The sequence below is a fragment of the Malus sylvestris genome, chromosome 5 (genome assembly GCF_916048215.2).
Source record: "Malus sylvestris chromosome 5, drMalSylv7.2, whole genome shotgun sequence".
Classification (NCBI taxonomy): domain Eukaryota; kingdom Viridiplantae; phylum Streptophyta; class Magnoliopsida; order Rosales; family Rosaceae; genus Malus; species Malus sylvestris.
The window spans coordinates 37,912,266-37,930,992 of NC_062264.1; the positions used below are offsets into that span (position 1 = coordinate 37,912,266).

The 18,727-nt window shown below is 38.5% G+C and overlaps 2 protein-coding genes across 2 annotated transcripts; both read left to right on the top strand.

Moving 5' to 3' along the window:
* Positions 1–643: 643 nt before the first annotated feature.
* Positions 644–7,767, top strand: LOC126620831 (uncharacterized). Its single transcript, XM_050289160.1, has 5 exons — positions 644–840; positions 935–1,172; positions 6,842–6,909; positions 7,027–7,092; positions 7,323–7,767. Exons 2-5 carry the CDS (start codon positions 1,012–1,014, stop codon positions 7,418–7,420), a joined length of 393 nt encoding a protein of 130 aa, XP_050145117.1. The 5' UTR covers positions 644–840; positions 935–1,011; the 3' UTR covers positions 7,421–7,767.
* Positions 7,768–11,105: 3,338 nt separating this feature from the next.
* On the top strand, positions 11,106–17,491 carry LOC126622867 (probable LRR receptor-like serine/threonine-protein kinase At1g56140). Its single transcript, XM_050291563.1, has 23 exons — positions 11,106–11,275; positions 11,612–11,798; positions 11,944–12,015; positions 12,339–12,410; positions 12,656–12,727; positions 12,855–12,926; positions 13,044–13,115; positions 13,219–13,290; positions 13,381–13,452; positions 13,695–13,766; positions 13,880–13,951; positions 14,045–14,116; positions 14,301–14,366; positions 14,517–14,579; positions 14,769–14,813; positions 14,955–15,030; positions 15,169–15,364; positions 15,480–15,629; positions 15,751–15,869; positions 15,989–16,199; positions 16,311–16,542; positions 16,700–16,850; positions 16,940–17,491. The coding sequence occupies exons 1-23, from the start codon at positions 11,164–11,166 to the stop codon at positions 17,360–17,362; spliced, it is 2,751 nt and encodes a 916-aa protein (XP_050147520.1). The 5' UTR covers positions 11,106–11,163; the 3' UTR covers positions 17,363–17,491.
* Positions 17,492–18,727: the final 1,236 nt, after the last annotated feature.

Here is an 18,727-nt window from a genome sequence, read left to right on the forward strand (position 1 = left end):
GATAACCATGACTTGCCATCAGTTGTCCTTCTTTAAAAAAAAATTGAAAATTGATTATATAGGGTATTTAGTATCCTAATGAGTACAAAGTCTTATCCTAGAATTTTTGCCAACTGAGAAAATGGCGTACTTTCATGGGGTAAATTACCAAGTTTGACCTCTTTCTTGGTGAGTATTTGTTGCAGGGTGTATGGAAATAGTATGCTAGAGATTTTCCCGTGTATTGGAAACAAATTTCGATACATCTAGTGTAATAATACAACTGATTAGAAATTTAAAAAAAAAATTCAACTAATTATATTATAACACTTGGTGTACTGAAATGTATTTTCAGCATACTGGAAAAATTTCTCAATAGTATGCACACTTTTGTCTCTTTCCCTGCACTGCACACCATTGTACACCCCACGGGTCCATGTGTCAATGGATGCATGGTGTAAATAATGTCTCACTCGTTGGTTGCCTCTTCTCCTCTACAAGTTTACGAACATCACCATCTTCCAATCTCAAACCCGAGAACGATGATGCTCACAGTTTGATGAAATATAGATAATGTGTTTGGATATTGGCTTTTGCAATTTTTTCCATTAATCTAGTCATTCGTTCAGTCTACAATTCGGTTGGACTTGCCGAGGAGGTGTGATCAAATGAATGTTCAGGATGAACTTTAGTCTTTATCAGCTTCGACCGATGAACTGCCCCTATCATATCTTGGTTTACAAAAGGAAGCCTCACTCATATCATGAATTTCCTATTCGAATTGCTGAGTTGGGAGCCGTATATAGATACGAATTATCTGGAAGCTTGCATGGTCTTTTTCGTGTAAGAGGTTTTACTCAGGTATGGTGTTAGTATTTGCAAACTGTTAGTCTAATCCTAGGTGTATGAAGTGTTTTTTTTTTTTTTTTTTTTTTAACTTTGGGACCTGTTGCAGGATGATGCCCACATATTTTGTAACTGTGAGGTCAATCTCTCTACGAGGCCAGAGAAAGCTGTTGGAGATGATGATATATGGGTGAAACCGTGAAAGCAACATCTGCCCTTAGAGATGCTTTGGATGATAAAGGTTGGAGCTATCAAATTGATGAAGGTGGTGGTGCCTTTTATGGTCCAAAGATTGATCTTAAGTTGAGGATGCCCTTGGAAGGAAGTGGCAGCGCTCAACTATACAGGTTAATCCTGAACTCATGACGGGATAATTCTAATGTGTGCTTTGTTTTTTAATTGGTAGTCTCTCCGTCTAATTCTGTGTCACTTTGTAAAATGTTCATTGGAGATTTGAGCATCTTTTTTGAATTGAGCGAATTACATGGATTTGTTTGATAGACTAAAGCCACTTATTATTGTTATTTTAAATTGTTTGATCTTTTGGATTTGTTTGAAGAAATTTCATGACTATTGTCTGTTGCTAAAAGACAGGAAAGGTAAAAGGTAATGGAATAAATCTATTCTCAAAATCTAAAACTAATATTCCCAATGTGTTTGAATTCTCTTCTTTTCATTGTCATTATTTGGCTTCCTTCTTTCATTGTTTGTTCATTATACAACTGTTTTACTTACCATTAAAATCCAACTGATATAGTTTGATATTACAGATATGAATTCCAGGAATCAGTTAAACAGTTTATAATCTAATCAAATTAACGAGAAAAACATATGTTCCCATGCATGTAGAAACTCTGTGGAGATAAAATGACATTTGCAAATGAGGCAGAGCACCAACGAAGTGATTATGGTGCATGTGTTGTGTGGTCTAATATAGGAAGTACATTAGTTGTACGAGTGATAATTGTATGGCACAGAATGTTGGGCGGTGAAGTATCAACACGTACACAAAATGAGTGTAGCGGAGATGAGGATGCTTCGTTGGATATGTGGGCACACGAGAAAGGATAAGATTAGGAATGAGGATATCCGAGGTAAAGTAGGAGTAGCCGAAATTGAAGGAAAGATGAGAGAAAATCGGTTACGGTGGTTTGGACATGTGCAAAGAAGGCCTACTGACACTCCGATTAGAAGATGCGACTATGGGACAGAGGTTCAGGGCCGAAGGGGTAGAGGAAGACCTAGGAAAACTTTGGAAGAGACTCTAAGAAAAGACTTAGAGTACTTGGATCTAACGAAGGACATGACACAGGACCGAGCACAATGGCGTTCTAAGATTCATATAGCCGATCCCACTCAGTGACTTGGATTTTCCAAGTCTCCAACCGAGAAGTTTTCCTCACTCAGGAAATTAAGGGAACACTACCTCAACCTACATGTTCCACTTACAAAGCTTCAACAAAAGAAAATTCAAAGAATTTAGCGAAGAAGGTTTTGGTGTATTTAACACAATACGTTGAAATGAAGGAAAACTTATTTATTGATATCCCCGATAAGCTACAAATATGTACATATACATGAGTCAAAATAAACAAACAAGAGGGAGCCTTCACAAAGGTTGCTTAGGAGAAGTCTCAGCAGTCGGTAGAGCCCCAGAAAGAGAAGGCACCGGAAGGGGATCATTCGGAGCCTCAGTACTGGACAGAACCCTAGAAGGAGGAGGCATCAGAGGTTGATCATTTGGAGCTTCATTACGCGGTACAGCCCAAGAAGACGAAGGCAATAAATGCCTTTGGAACAAACCCACAAATCTCCGATGATCAAGTAAAACCTGACCATCAGATTCCTTCATCTGGTCAAGCTTCCTCTTCATGTTTGTAGCATAGTCATGTGCGAGCCGGTGCAACTGTTTATTCTCATGCTTGAGCCCTCTAATCTCCTGTTTGAGACTCATCACTTCAGCCGCCAATGATTCAACTTGGCGGGTTCGAGCAAATAAGCGTTTGGCCATATTAGACACAGAACCTGCACACTGAACACTGAGAGCCAGAGAATCCTTAACAGCTAACTCATCAGACCGTTTGGAAAGTAGTCTGTTATCTTTGGGAGTGAGAAGGTTCCTGGCCACCACCGCAGCGGTCATATCATTCTTCATCACGGAATCCCCAACGGTAAGAGGACTAGTAGGGGAGACGAATGATGGGCGCCATATGTTGTCTGGAGAAGGCGGGGCTGCCTCTTCAACAAGGTTCAAGTCAAAACGACGGTCGGAGGGGCCAGACATTTTCAAAGGTGTTGAAGAGAGAAGAGGTCGGACAAATCAATATCTTAGAAGTGTAAGAATGGAGCTTCTTCTGGTGGAGATTCAAGTGTGCTTTGGAACTTAATGCCAGCCCCTATAAAAATCGGCACTCGATGAAGCTTCAGAAATCGAAGAGGCGCCTGCTCAGAAATCGAAGAGGCGTTTGCTTTCTCAAAAGTTGGGCTGCTCAGAGACCACGAGGGTCGATCTCAGAAATCGAAGAGGCATCTGCTTTCTCAAAAGCTAGGCTGCTCAGAGACCACGAGGGCCGATCTCAGAAATCGAAGAGGCACCTACTTTTCCAACCTTGTCAGCACTTGTCACACGCACACTCAGCTTTGCGGAAATTATGGGCATTCTGTCGAAGACTTCTGGTGAAGTAGAAAGCACATGATTCTTACTGTTCAATCACCCACTTCCCACACGCAACAGTAGCTCATGGGTACCACAGATAACTTTGCTAAAGTTCTCTGCCAAAGTTGAGCACGTGAAGCTTGCAGCTCCCACTACATCGCTCTGACCAAGAAGGGTAAAAGAATAGCAAAGAAACAGCACTAACAAAGTTTAGACACATAAATTTTGAAGGTCTAGCTACCATATTATTACCCACAAGGGTAAAGGAACAGTACCACTGCTGGATAATTGAAAAGTTCTTGTGTGTCAACCTCTGTGTTTCGTGGCAAGGTAGACTAGCAAACATGCCCAACCTTTACTCACATTCGAGAAAACACTCCCAACAAGATTGTTTGCTCCAAAATCGAAGAGGCACCGTCCTCCGAATCTCGAGAGCCAGACTCCCAACATGACTACTTTCTCAAAAATCAAAGAGAGGGTAAAGGAACAGTACCATTGCGGGATAATTGGAAAGTCCCTGTGTGTCAACCTCTGTGCTTCGTGGCAAGGTAGACTAGCAAACATGCCCAACCTTTACTCACATTCGAGAAAACACTCCCAACAAGATTGCTTGCTCCAAAATCGAAGAGGCACCGTCCTCCGAATCTCGAGAGCCAGACTCCCAACATGATTACTTTCTTAAAAATCGAAGAGACACCGCTCTCCGAATCTCGAGAGCCAGACCCCCAACATGATTGCTTTCTCAAAAATCGAAGAGGCATGCAACACTTTCCCAACTGCAAGAGCCGGATCTCTTTGGATAAAGCTGTCTGTAATCTTCACACGCAACATCAGCTTTCCAGATACCACAGACCACTTTTTCAAAGTGCTCTGACATAGTTAAAACATGTGAAGCTGGCAGCTCCTACTACCGTGCTATGACCAAGCAGGGTAAAGGAATAACATTACTACTTGTTGTTAAGGAGACTCCTATATATGTCGACCTCCATCCCCAACGGACAGACAGACCTGCAAAAATGCTCAACCCTTCCTCATATCTGAGAGGGCACTCCCAACGAAGCCTTTCGAAATATTCAGCTTTCTTTCCCCCCGATAATACCTCTGCAAACAAGCTATACTAGAGCAAGAATATCTCATATCATCAGGGTTAAAAGCAAGAGTATCCCATATCATGCTTTTTCCCTGTCTTTTCCTTTGGCCTTGTTCTTACCTGCAAGACAAGGAGAAAGAGAGCAATCAGTCAGCACTTGGAATCAAAAGTATCCCATAGCACACGTGCCGATACATCCATTACTCTGTCAAAGCAAAAGTATCCCATATCAGCAGGGTCGAACGTACTCTAGATTTGATGGACTTGTTTTGACCCTCAAATTCTTCAGTCGGCCTTATACTCTGGAGGAAACCAGAAAACCCTCCAGCTCAGTTCAAGAATAAGCCTGTGGAAAGTTACTTCTTCAAAAGCAAAAGTATCCCATATCATCTCTTCTCATTTTTCTTCTCTTTATCCTTCATGCTGCCTGCAAGATAGGGAGAATGTGAACAATCAGCCGGAGCTCTGATTGCTTACCTTGTCTGTCACCTCTTTCAGCAGATCCCCTAGCTCGGCGACTTGGGGGACTCCTACTACATGGTTTGTATCGCGCTTGACCAAGTTTGAAACTACAAGTAAGCTTCAAGTGAAATTGATACATTACCTTGTGCATCTCCACCAGTTAAAGATACCACCCCTGGATAGAGGAAGAGTACTTCCAAAGAAGATGCCACATCTACCTATGAAACAGATAAGGCAAGTCAAGACGATACCACACTCCGATACTTAGAAGTTTCGTGATTACGAGATCATTCTCCCACAATATTTCCTAATGTCATTTGTACTAAATCATTCACCTGTACTCACTAAAGGAGAGATTGAACCTATGTACTCGTGTAAACCTTTCACAATTAATGAGAACTCCTCTATTCCGTGGATGTAGCCAATCTGGGTGAACCACGTACATCTTGTGTTTGCTTTCCTATCTCTATCCATTTATATACTTATCCACACTAATGACCGGAGCAATCTAGCGAAGATCACAAAAAGCGACCGTTTTCGCTATCTAGGATCTATCGTGCAAGAGAACGGAGAATTAGATGGAGATCTCAACCATAGAATACAAGTTGGATGGATGAAGTGTAAGAGTGCATCGTGTTGTGTGACCGTCGTAGGCTACTGAAACTCAAGGGAAAATTTTATAGGACGGCAATAAGGCCAGCGATGTTGTATGGCACAGAATGTTGGGCGGTGAAGCATCAACACGTACACAAAATGGGTGTGGCGGAGATGAGGATGTTTCGTGGGATGTGTGGGCACATGAGAAAGGATAAGATGGGGAATGAGGATATCCGAGGTAAAGTAGGAGTAGCCGAAATTGAAGGAAAGATGAGAGAAAATCGGTTCCGGTGATTTGGACATGTGCAAAGAAGGCCTACTGACGCTCCGGTTCGAAGATGTGACTACGGGACAGAGGTTCCGGGCCGAAGGGGTAGAGGAAGACCTAGGAAAACTTTGGAAGAGACTCTAAGAAAAGACTTAGAGAACTTGGATCTAACGGAGGACATGACACAAAACCGAGCGCAATGGCGTTCTAGGATTCATATAGCCGACCCCACTTAGTGGGAAAAGGCTTTGTTGTTGTTGTTGTTGTAAATAGTTGGTCTGCTTCTCTATATTTTCTCATTGCCTCCAAGCAAAAGGTCAGTTTTCATTTTTGTCATTAAAATGTTCTTAGATTCTGGTTATATGTGTTTGGTTTTTTGCTATTGTATCTTTTGAAGTTTGCTTATTTGTATATTTGTTTGCATCTGGTTTTGCTTGGTTGGTCTATAGGTGGCTTGGTTGTATCTTCCCCCTTCCTTTTTATCAATTTATTGCTTGGCAATGTTAATTTGTAACTGCAATACGCAAAAAAACTAGGACTAGCAAGAGAGTGGATGATACAAGAAAGACATAATATCCTGCTTTAACTGGTGCACAATTGTGTAATGACAATATTTATCATGCTAACAATGTGGAAATCAACCTGCCTTATTAGCTTTTACTGCCCTCATGTAAATTTGTAATCAGTGATTGATTTCTGTTCTTTTATGCACAGTTTTGAGTTTGTCGTATTGTGTTGATTGATGCTATTGGGGCTGGAGAATGTTAAAATCCCATGTCAGAAGCTTAACTAAATGAAATACAAAAAGAAATGAATGTTGGCAATGTTAATTAGTAGTGAGCCGCTAGACCGCCTCTAGAATGACGGCTGGCTAGCGCCACCAATTTTCTCTTTTGTGTTTCCATCTAATTTGGTGTATATCTTTGGCACATGGATCCGGGAGATGCCGATTGCTAGCAGATGGAACAATTGCTTCTTGGGCTCTTCTAACCAACCGACATTCAGTACCATGTAAGGAATTATGATGGTTTCGATTCTTCTGTACTTTTCCTTTTAAGTTTAGTGTTGTAGTACTAAGTTTTCTGGATGTCACATTGAGTCATGTGACCATCGTATTCTCTCTCGCAGCTCACAACGACGAAATCGCTCAGGGCTTCGTTGATTTCTGTCAACTCCGACCTCGACCAGCATCGGGTAAGCTATCGACCACCCCCTCTCCATCTTCTTTTTCTTCTTCCGCTTCTCCCTGTGCATTCCAGTTTGACTGTCTGTGATCGAAAGGGTCAGTTTATCTAAATTCAGCAATTGACTCTCAAACTCTGAATCTGATTTCATCTCCTTCTGCTGTTCCCCTCCATTCCCCTCTTCTCTCTCTTTCTTCTGTAAATTTAATCAACTAATTCGATTATTCATTTTTTTGATAGAACATCTGCGGCTCCACGAAAGATTCGGTTTTTGCCTGATCATTGTCAAACGCTGTAGCAACTGTAAGTTTGTCAAAATTTATAATCATGGTTATTGATTGCTGGAATTTTGATCGTAGTGGTCCAGATTTACTTGCTCATGATCTTTTTATTGCTTTACTGTGAAAAATGGATAATTTACTGCAAAATATGCTTAATTTAATGGAGATTTGCTAGGTTTTTAATACAATTAGGTTAATTGGATAATGGATTTGGAGATTTTCTCTAAAGGATTATAATTTATATAGAATTTATAAGTTTTATCTCTTTCGGGTTACTTTATGTTTGGAATTAGTTGGATTTAGCATTCTTCACAAGTTCTGATAATTGTTTAGTTTCTAAGTTTTGTTCCTTGCATGGTTGATTTTCTTTGATAATTGTTGAGTCGCTTCTATATTTGCTTGGTACTTAGGATCTAAAGAATTTTGCCTTTTGAAAAGCAGCTGCAGGGAAAGTATGAGGTACCCTTTTCTTCTTTATGTTTTTTTTTTTTTTTTTTTTTTTTGTAATTTCTAATTTTTATGCATGACATGAAATATTGTGGGAATCAAATGTATGATTGTCACCAAATATATATATCTTTTGTGGAATATTATTGGTGATAAAGGTAAGTCTATGCATAGGTAGTTATCCTTATTCTGTTCAAATTTCTCTCTAATTTTCTTTACTCTTCCTTATCTGTTATGTTGTATGTGAAAATCTGAAATGATAGCATTTGTTAATCTGTGTTTTGGGTTGCGATTTCCATATTTTACTTCCAAGTTCTAAGTCATTTATCTGACCTGAAAAAAATATTCGGTCCTACTCCTAGGCTAACATTTATTGGTTTTATTTTTATTCCTTATAGAAATTCACCCATGAGCGGTAGGTCTCGGGTTCGAGACTTGGGAACAGCCTCTCCATAAAATGGGGGTTAGGCTAGCCGACATTCACCTCTCCCAGACCCTGCATAAAGCGGGAGCCTTGTGCACTGGGTACGACCTTTTTTTTTTTATAGAAATTCAAACATCATCCTCCAATCAAAACACCGCTGGAAGGTGGGACTGTTCCCTATAAGTATGCTGTCAGCACTGAATGAAATGTTTATTGAAGAGTTAATGTATGAGGCTTTAAGAACAGGGTTTCTCATAGCTCGAGTTCTCGTTGTTGTCAATCATATGATTTCATGTAAGATGTAGTTAAAGCACACTACAAGCAGAAATAGACAATCTGTTGCTTATTGAACTACCCTAGTTATAAGTTTTGACTCAAAAAAATATTTGATGATGACATGCTGAATTGAATATTGGCTAAAATTATATTGAAATTTGCAGGCTGAAGCAGATATCGTTAAAAGAGCTCTAAGTCACCCTCTGAAATTAATTGCCAAAAGTGATGTTGTAAATGGAAGCATTGTCAGTGAGAAGGCAATTGAAAGATACGAGGATAAACAAAAATACCTACCAATTGAAAGGATAAATTCAATTGAAAATATTTGGTTCATCAATTATTATAGTTTTTCATTAAATTTTTCATGATTTTATACAGTTTTTCGTTTAAATTTGTGGATTCTGAAACACTTTTATGAGTGTTAAAATCTTATTGTATGTATAAAATTTGTTTGGAATTTGGCGGTTTCTTCAATTTCATCACCACCCATTCTCACAACTTCATCTAAAGTGTTTTGCATGTATAAGATTCATGTTCATGGAGGTCATTTCAAACAGATTTCAAGCTGAGCTGCAGAAATTTGATTCAAATTGGTGGATTTGGGTAAGAAACTAAGAAACCATAATCTTTTCTTTCGGTTTTAAGAATTGAATTTGATGGTTAAGTTTATGTTTCAAGATTATCTTCCTTTCTCCTAAATACTGATTTTTATGAGATTACATTTGGCAAGTCTGAAAACGAATTAGAAATACTGAGTTTTATGAGATCTATTTGGCAAGATTATCTTCCGTTCTCCTAAATACTGAGTTTTATGAGATCTATTTGGCAAGTCTGAAAGCGGATTGCGTATGTTTATATCTTCCTTTCTCCTAAATACTGAGTTTTATGAGATCACACCGTCTTACGTTTATTGTATAATCTTATGCAGTTAGAAGAATTATCATCTTTTTCCTTTCAGATTTCAACATATTTGGAAATACTTCAAATTTTTTGTAGTGCAGTTTGTAGTTAACATGATTACGTAAGTTCTGTTTCTTTAGTAAATTTTTATGCAGGAAAGAAAGTCATTTCTCAGTTTGTAGTTAACATGATTACATAAGTTCTGCTTATCTTATCGAACTCATTCACTCATGTGATCCTCTGTTCATTCATGATTGTGTTAAATTTATTCAGGTTAAATGTGTCTTATTCTTGCAGTTACGCATGAAACAGTTGTTCCCGCCGCAATGCGCGGGCATATTTTCTAGTTGATACTATTAGTCAAGACTCAAAAGTTGGATCTTAATTCGTTGACTGGTATGCAATCTACGAATTTTTCTAGATGCTAGCAATCTACGAATTTTTCTAGAAGTTGTTTACGTACATGCAAAATTATTTCAATCGTCCCGATTCAGACGTTACTAGCAAATATATAGACTGAGAGAAAGCAAGTCAAATTACCTCAGTCGTCCTAATTAAGACGTTACTAGCAAATATATAGACTGAGAGAAAGCAAGTCAAAATTATCTCAGTTGTCCCGATTAAGACGTTACTAGCAAATATATAGACCGAGAGAAAGCAAGTCAAATTACCTCAGTCGTCCTAATTAAGATGATACTAGCAAATATATAGACCAAGAGAAAGCAAGTCAAAATTATCTCAGTCGTTTCGATTAAGACGTTACTAGCAAATATATAGACTGACAGAAAGCAAGTCAAAATTACCTCAGTCGTCCTAATTAAGACTTGCAAATATATAGACTGAAAGAAAGCAAGTTGTCTACATCCATATAAAAGTATGTCAATCCCAATTAAGACGTTACCATTGAATATAAGGAAAACTAATGAAAAGGGCTTGAAAACTTTGAGTTTTAATGATAAGGACAAAATAAAGGGTAAAGTGAATAGTACCAGGATTGACTTTTTAGTGTAAAAATGTGGTTTTTCGTTAAAGTGAACAGTACCAGGAGCTTTTCGTTAAAGTTCCCTTGAATATATTAACTGAGAGAAATCGAGTTGTTTACCTACAAGCAAAAGTATCTCATTCCAATTAAGATGTTACTGGCAAATATATGGACCAAGAGAAAGCAAGTTTATATACATACAAAAGTACTTTAGTCGTCCCAATTAAGACGTTAGTAGCAAATATATGGACCGAGAGAAAGCATGTTGTTTACATATTTACAAAATTATCTTAGTCCCAATTAAGACGTAAGAAATTTCATAACAACTGGCTATATAGATGAGAAAATTATGTAGTACGCTACTAATAATTACTTATTTCAATGTACCTTTCCATGTTCTTGTTAAAGAAAGAAGAAAGTGACTATTAATTTTAAAACAATAGAATATTATATTGGCATTCTAAATTTTTTATTTTGCACTCTAAATTCTCATTCTGTTAGATGCCATGGCTGATCTGCCATAGCTAATCCATATCCATGGACCCCAGCCACCCCATATCCTCCTTCCACCAGATCCCCCCACACCCCCGCTTCAGAGGATTTTTGTGTGAAGCTTGTGACACCAAAAAACACAATTCATTGAGCCCTTGGCTTTATATATAAAGATTATATATGTATACGTTGTCAATACATGCAATGCATGATTCAGCCAGTCGAAATATAATTGTTGGTCGTTTAAGTTCCCGCCGTCGAGGAGAGCAAGTTCTGCACATGTACAATATGAAGATGAAGTTGATGATGAGGATACTATTACTCTGCTTCCTCTGCTGCTTCTGGTTTCAGCTGTCCTTTGCTCAAATTGCTACCACTGATCCATCTGAAGGTTCTCTCTCTCTCTCTCTCTCTCTCTCTCTCTCTCTCTCCCCCCTCCCCCTACACACACACACTTTGCCACATTTAAGTGTTTTTGACCAGGAACTGGGCTTTTTTCCCTCAACAAAATGACATTTTAAGTGTTTTTTGACTATGAAATGAAGTTTCAAGGAACTTATTTGTAAAGCCCCTTTTCTTCCCATATACAAAACATCCAAAAATTAATGGTAATTTTCCTTTGTAATAATCAATTTGATCCAAAAATTAATGGTAAGTGGTAACACAAGTCAAATTATGGTGTGATATAATCTAATACACCCAAGGACTGAATTAACTGAGAGTGCAGTGAGGGCGTTAAACTCAATATTTGAACAATGGGACACACAAGCAGTGGCGGGGCTGTGGAATATCAGTGGAGAACCCTGCAGTGGATCTGCCATCAACGGCACCGACTTTGAGAGCCAAAATAACAACCCAGCCATCGTTTGCGACTGTTCTTACGACAACAATGCTACATGCCACATCACCAAACTGTATGTTAAACTACTCCCTCTTGATGAACAAGATTTCCATGTCACTGCTGATTTTTCGCTTGCTACCTATATATGTTAACGTCATAATTTGACTGTGTCGCTCCATTTTATGTAGTTCTAAATGTTCAATCTTTTTGCTTTCCAGGAGAGTGAATGCTCTTAACAAACGAGGGGTATTTCCAGAAGAATTTGTGGCTCTCAGATATCTCACATATTTGTATGAATTTTTTTCAACTCCCTTCTCTGTTTTTGGTTCATCAAAATCATATATTGGATTTTAAAAATTGTAGAATTATCAGAGAGACGGGCCAAAAGCTCACTTCCAACAACACCGATACTGTCTCCAACTTGGTAATTATCACCTGCACAATCCGTCAGGTGTGGGGTTTATCTCAAAAGGCCTTGGAATTAGTTAGAGTGGGATTTGGATATTTAAACTCTTCTTTCTTTATTTCTCTAGCCGATGTGGGATTTCAACAAAAATATGGTGATGCTGTAAGATTAAGAGTTAACGATTACACTTCCTTTCAATTTTTGTAGGAGTATCGATCAGAATTATTTCACCGGTTCCTTACCGGCATTCATTGGCAATATGTCTGCATTGACTTCCTTGTAAGTAGTGAGAGAACATTTCTTTAAGTACTCATACTTCTGATGAGACCCGTAGCAATATGTATACTTCATTTTGAATATCATAATCTACAGTTATGTTCTTTGCACCTTTTCGCTACTATTTATGCCGTAATCTACAAAAAAATCATTATGCTTTTATTGAATAATGCAGTATTAGTTTCCTGTTATGTAATGTAATTAAGTTTAATGGTGCTTATCTTTCACTAACTGATATCTCCATTCAGGACAATTAGCAGAAATTCATTCTCTGGGCCCATCCCCAAGGAGCTTGGAAACCTTGCGGAGCTAACTATGCTGTAAGCCATGAAAAAATAGAGAGCGTAAAATAAAATTTTGTGTCATAAACATTAGATACAGAACCTTCTATCACTCTTCAATATTTGCTTTCAAGTAAGGAGTTTGCCTGTTCAACATGACTTGCAGGAGCATCGCATCAAATAATTTCTCCGGAACACTCCCTCCAGAACTTGGTAATTTAGTCAAGCTCGAACTACTGTAAGCGCTTCGTTAAATAATCAAATTTGAATTACGTGTTAGTTCCTTATGCATAAGCAAAAATTGCACCTTATCGTATAAAATGGGTAATAATCAGTTGCCTTATGATTTTCACAGTTACATGGACAGCTGTGGACTCAGTGGTGAAATTCCTTCAACATTTGCCAACCTCACCAACATGCAACTCTTGTAAGAACGGCTCTTAAATCGTATTTTAGATTTGTTCGTTTATCCAGTACTTTGAGATTGCTTTTCTTGGATGAGCTTAGTATAAGTCAACTTTGAATTTTAGCTGGGCATCGGACAATCCTTTCTCAGGAAAGATACCTGATTTCATAGGGAATTGGATACAACTCACTGATTTGTAAGTAGAGAAACCTTTGATCTTTTGCAATTTATGAAAGCAGACCTGAGATGGATAATTTGTTCACAAGCTTTTTATATGCGTCTGTAGGCAAATTCAAGGGAGCTCTTTCGAAGGCCCAATACCAACCAGCTTTTCTCAACTGACCTCATTGAACATTCTGTAAGTACAAATGTTTCATAAATTGTAATGGGGTGTGATATCCACACACCCTATTTTACTTCTCATACACCTTTTTAATTTTCGACCGTCGGATCGGATGAATTGAAGAAGATCAACGGACAGAAATTATCAAGGGGTGTGTGAGAAGTAAAATGATGTGTGTAGACAGCACACCCCATTGTAATTCTGTCTCTCTTTCTCCGAAGACAGGATTTCAGTTTATTTTGCATATAATGATGTAGTCGAATCACTGATATATACAATGGGAGCTCCTCTCTTGATTTCATAAAAAATATGACAAGCTTGACTGATTTGTAAGTGAAGATTCTTGTCGATCCAGATACTTTCATCTAACTTCTTTTTCCTTTTGAAATTTGATATCTTTCTCCATCTTCTTTTTATCAAATTTTATGTTTTTGGAATACAGAAAACTACGAAACGCATTAATCACTGGTACCATCCCATCTGATATTGGAGAATATCAAAGTCTACAGACACTCTACGTACCAGCAAATATAAGCTTGAGTCCCAACGAGACCAATTTGTCTTCTTTCATTCTGATTGCTCCTCTCAACTTATCGTTGGTGTGCAGGGATCTGAGTTTCAACAATTTGACAGGCCAACTCCCAAGTTTTTTGTTCAACATGCTTTCTCTTAAATCCTTGTAATCCCCGTCCATATTATTATCTTTTTCTTGCCTTATCATACATAACTTATCAAATCTTTAACATTCCCTACTTTGATTGAAGATCTGGACTAATCCTTCTAGATTTTGTGCACATTTGACCTTTTTCTTGCTCATCTATTTTTCTTTTCTGGGTGCCTTATACTATAATCAAAATGGCCAGGTTTCTTGGAAACAATAGTCTCTCCGGACCTCTTCCGAGCCAAACGAGCGATCAACTTCAGACTATGTAAGTCCTCGTTTCTTAAAGTAGTCATACAGAATGCACGGTGCATGTATGTGTTTGTATATAATTGTAAGCATTCTAATCCTATCTTACACAAGTTCTTAATAACTTTCATGCATTTTGTGTCTTTTGATTCTATTTTGTTATTTGCAGAGATTTGTCTTACAATTTTTTATCAGGAAGCTTTCCCCTGTGGGTGACCACAATATTGCAAGTGTACGTGTCCTTTTATCTTTCACCTTCATTGTACAGTTTAAATCGCCAGAATATGTTCGGACAAAAAATTATTGCTGAGATTTGTTTTCACAGTGCTACTTTCCTACTAAGTTTTGATTTTGTACATGGAGTTTTCATTTGATAAAGATATAGTTCTTCATATGTTGATTGATTAATGATTTTATGCAGGAACTTAGTGGTCAACAACTTCCCATTTGACAGTTCAAACATAACGTGAGTTCAAGTTTTTCCTACTCATTTTAAACAAGCAATACTATCGCTACTCTTCCACTACATGATTCTATTTGGATAACTAATAATTGTTCTCTGTGTATTTGATATCTACATTCAGGTCTATTTGGATAACTAATAATTGTTCTCTGTGTATGAAAGTCGCACTTCGCAAACTTGGCAAAGTCTAGGACGGCGTGTATTTGATATCTACATTCAGGTTTATAGAATAAAAATTCTAACTTATTTAAAGTAAACACCTCATTGGACAGGTTTTCGATGTTTTAAGCTACATTAACTAAAGACGATGATTTAAAGCAGACTAGAATTGTCACCTACCTCTTCATTTGGTTGCTAGGGTACCCGCAAGACAAAGGACTTTGACATATCGAAGGAGGCAGGTGGTGTTAACCGAGGAGTTGTGAGAAAATTTAATGTTAGCGTGTCAGAGAATTATCTTGAAATTCATCTGTTCTGGGCTGGTAAAGGAACTTGTTGCTTACCCAATCAAGGTGATTACGCCCCACTAATAGCAGCGGTCCATGCTGCTTTAGGTATAATTTATGTTAACTAGTAGAGATTTCATGTGACTGGTTTAAATGTATTTTTCTGCTGTTAATTGACACAAAAGAATTCGTCTGTTTTATCACTCATATTTTACACCAACAGTTTCCGGGCTTCCACCAACTACTCCACGAAAGAAGAGCATGACTGGGTTGATAGTCGGTATTGCAGTTACCGTTGGAGTTGTGAGCTTGCTATTAATATTTGCCATTCTATATATGAGGAGGAAAAAATCAGAAAAAGAGGACGACGAAGGTAAACGACCATATTATTAGTGGTATCCAATTTAGGTTTCTTTGCTCTGACATTAACACACAGAAGTAAGAATACTTTCACGAAACTAAAACTTATGTCATACTGTTTCGTGAATGTGCAGATATTCTAGGATTAGGCCCCCGACTAGATACTTTCAGTTATGCTGAATTGAGAGCTGCAACCGAAGATTTTAATCCTTCAAATAAGCTAGGAGAGGGAGGATATGGCCCCGTTTATAAGGTGAAATCCGTATTACATCAATATCAAGTAATGATAAGAGAAAGGAGAGAGAGAAGAAAATATAGCTTCTTTTTTCTTTCCTTTCACGTTACTAAATTGTGTTTCTATGTACATTGTAGGGTACACTTTCTGATGGTAGAGTAGTGGCTGTGAAGCAACTTTCAGTAGCATCTCACCAAGGGAAGAGTCAATTTGTATCTGAAATTGCTACCATATATGCTGTGCAACATCAGAATCTAGTGAAATTGTATGGATGCTGCATCGAAGGCAGCCACCGCATTTTGGTTTATGAGTATCTTGAAAACAAGAGCCTTGATCAGGCACTATTTGGTACAAACCTATCTACCTTTAGGTTGCATAGAAACAACATTGTCTGCAGTTTCAAGCACTCTAAAATTGTTAAGAAATGTTTTTGATTGGATGTGTTCACTAATATTTCAGGAACAAGTAACTTGCACCTTGACTGGCCTACTCGATTCAATATATTGTTGGGAACAACAAGAGGACTTACTTACCTTCATGAAGAGTCAAGGCCAAGGATTGTACATCGAGATGTCAAAGTGAGTAATATTTTGCTCGATGCAAAACTCTCCCCAAAAATATCAGATTTTGGACTGGCAAAGCTTTATGAAGACGAGAAAACCCACATCAGCACCCAGGTTGCAGGGACAATGTAAGCCACCCTTTATTGTTTTTCCAGAGGATACATACATTATGGCCACACACATTTATACTTGCATGAAATTTTAAAGCACATGTTAATAATGCCTCTAATGCCTCTAATGATCTCAAGCAACATTGGGCAACCATTTGATTATCTTGCATTGCAGAGGCTATTTGGCACCAGAATATGCATTGTTTGGACATTTGACAGAGAAGGCCGATGTATTTGGTTTTGGAGTCGTTGTTTTAGAGATCCTCAGCGGGAGACCAAACTCTTACTATAACTTGGATCCAAAAAAGATTTATCTTCTTGAATGGGTAGGAATTGCATTCGCCTAGCTTCATTTAGGCATTGTTGTGAATAACTTATTTATACTTTCCTTTGATTGTGGCATAATGTTTTTCAGGTCTGGACTCTACATGAAAATGACCAAACTCTGGGGCTGGTGGATTCGAGATTGACAGAGTTTGATGAAACTGAAGCAACTAGATTGATAAGAGCAGCTCTCTTGTGCACGCAGGGATCACCGATGGCGAGGCCATCTATGTCACGTGTGGTTGCAATGCTCTCTGGAGACATTGACATAGGCACTGTCATGTCGAAGCCAAGCTATTTGACAGATTATGATTTTAAAGATGTAACAACATCGTCAACAGGTAGATTTTTGGTGGAAGATGATACCCCATCAACTTCATCCAAGGATGGTAATGTTCGCCTCAACTATCAGCCAGGAGGCAGTAATGCAAGTGGTGCTAACACTCCCTGGATTGACCATGTGCCTTCTGTAAACGTCACTCAATCACTGCTCGCTGGCATTAGAGGAGAATGAAGGTGATAAATATCGGGTTATGATTTCCGCAAGCTCTTTTTACCCCTTTGTGCACCCTTGTACTTGTTTTGGACCCTTTCTTTTTATATAATACACATTTTAATAATTAATTGTAATTGTTCTTTAGCTTTGGCTTTTGGTAGTGGGCACGGGACTGGCATGCCAGATTTGAATATACCTTAGTAGATGGATGTATATTCTACTTATTCACACACAATGTTTATAGATATGTTCATGAACCACCACCACTGGATGCAGATCCCACCACTAAAATTTAAGAATGTGTTCAAGGAATTTAGATAATTTAATAAGGCCTTTTTGGGTCTATAAATTGAGCCTTGATGTTGATGGTCCAGTTGCAGAATAGAGAAGAAAAGGCCTTTTTGGGTCTATAAATTGAGCCTTGATTTTGATTGGATGTGTTCACTAATATTTCAGGGGCAAGTAACTTGCACCTTGGCTGGCTTACTCGACTCAATATATTGTTGGGAACAACAAGAGGACTTGCTTACCTCCATGAGGAGTCAAGGCCAGGGATTGTACATCGAGATGTCAAAGCCAGTAATATTTTGCTCGATGCAGAACTCTCCCCAAAAATATTAGATTTTGGATTGGCAAAGCTTTATGATGACGTGAAAACCCACATCAGCACCTTGGTTGCAGGGATAGGTTACATATATTATAGCCACACACATCTATACTTGCATGAAATTTTAATACACATCATGTTAATAATGCCACTAATGATCTGCAGAAACATTGTACAACCATTTGATTATCTTGCATTGCAGAGGCTATTTGGCACCGGAGTATGCAATGCGTGGACATTTGACAGAAAAGGCTGATGTGTTTGGTTTTGGAGTCGTTGCTTTTGATCAAAGTCTACATATATTCGGCCCTCGAATTAAGATCTTCGCCTTGTATCGAATGCAACTGAGGGTTTTTGCTTTAGGTGACCACATTTCCCTTCCATGGCTCGTCACTCAATTGAGGCAACAAAAGCCCTAAAGCCAAACCCGCCGACAAGGTGTTGTCGACATCACACAGCCAACCAATTTTTCAGTGTAACATCCCACATCGCCCAGGGGAGTGATCCTTAAATGTATATTCCCATCCCTACCTAACACGAGGCCTTTTGGGAGCTCAATGGCTTCGGGTTCTCTAGGAACTCCGAAGTTAAGCGAGAAAGATGCCAGAGCACTCCCAGGATGGATGACCTACTGGGAAGTTGCTCGTGAATTCCCAAAAACAAAATCGTGAGGGAATGGTAAGCCCAAAGTGGACAATATCGTGCTACGGTGGTGGAGCGGGCTCGGGAAATGATTCGTCCCGGGCCGGGATGTGACAATTTGCTATCAGAGCCTA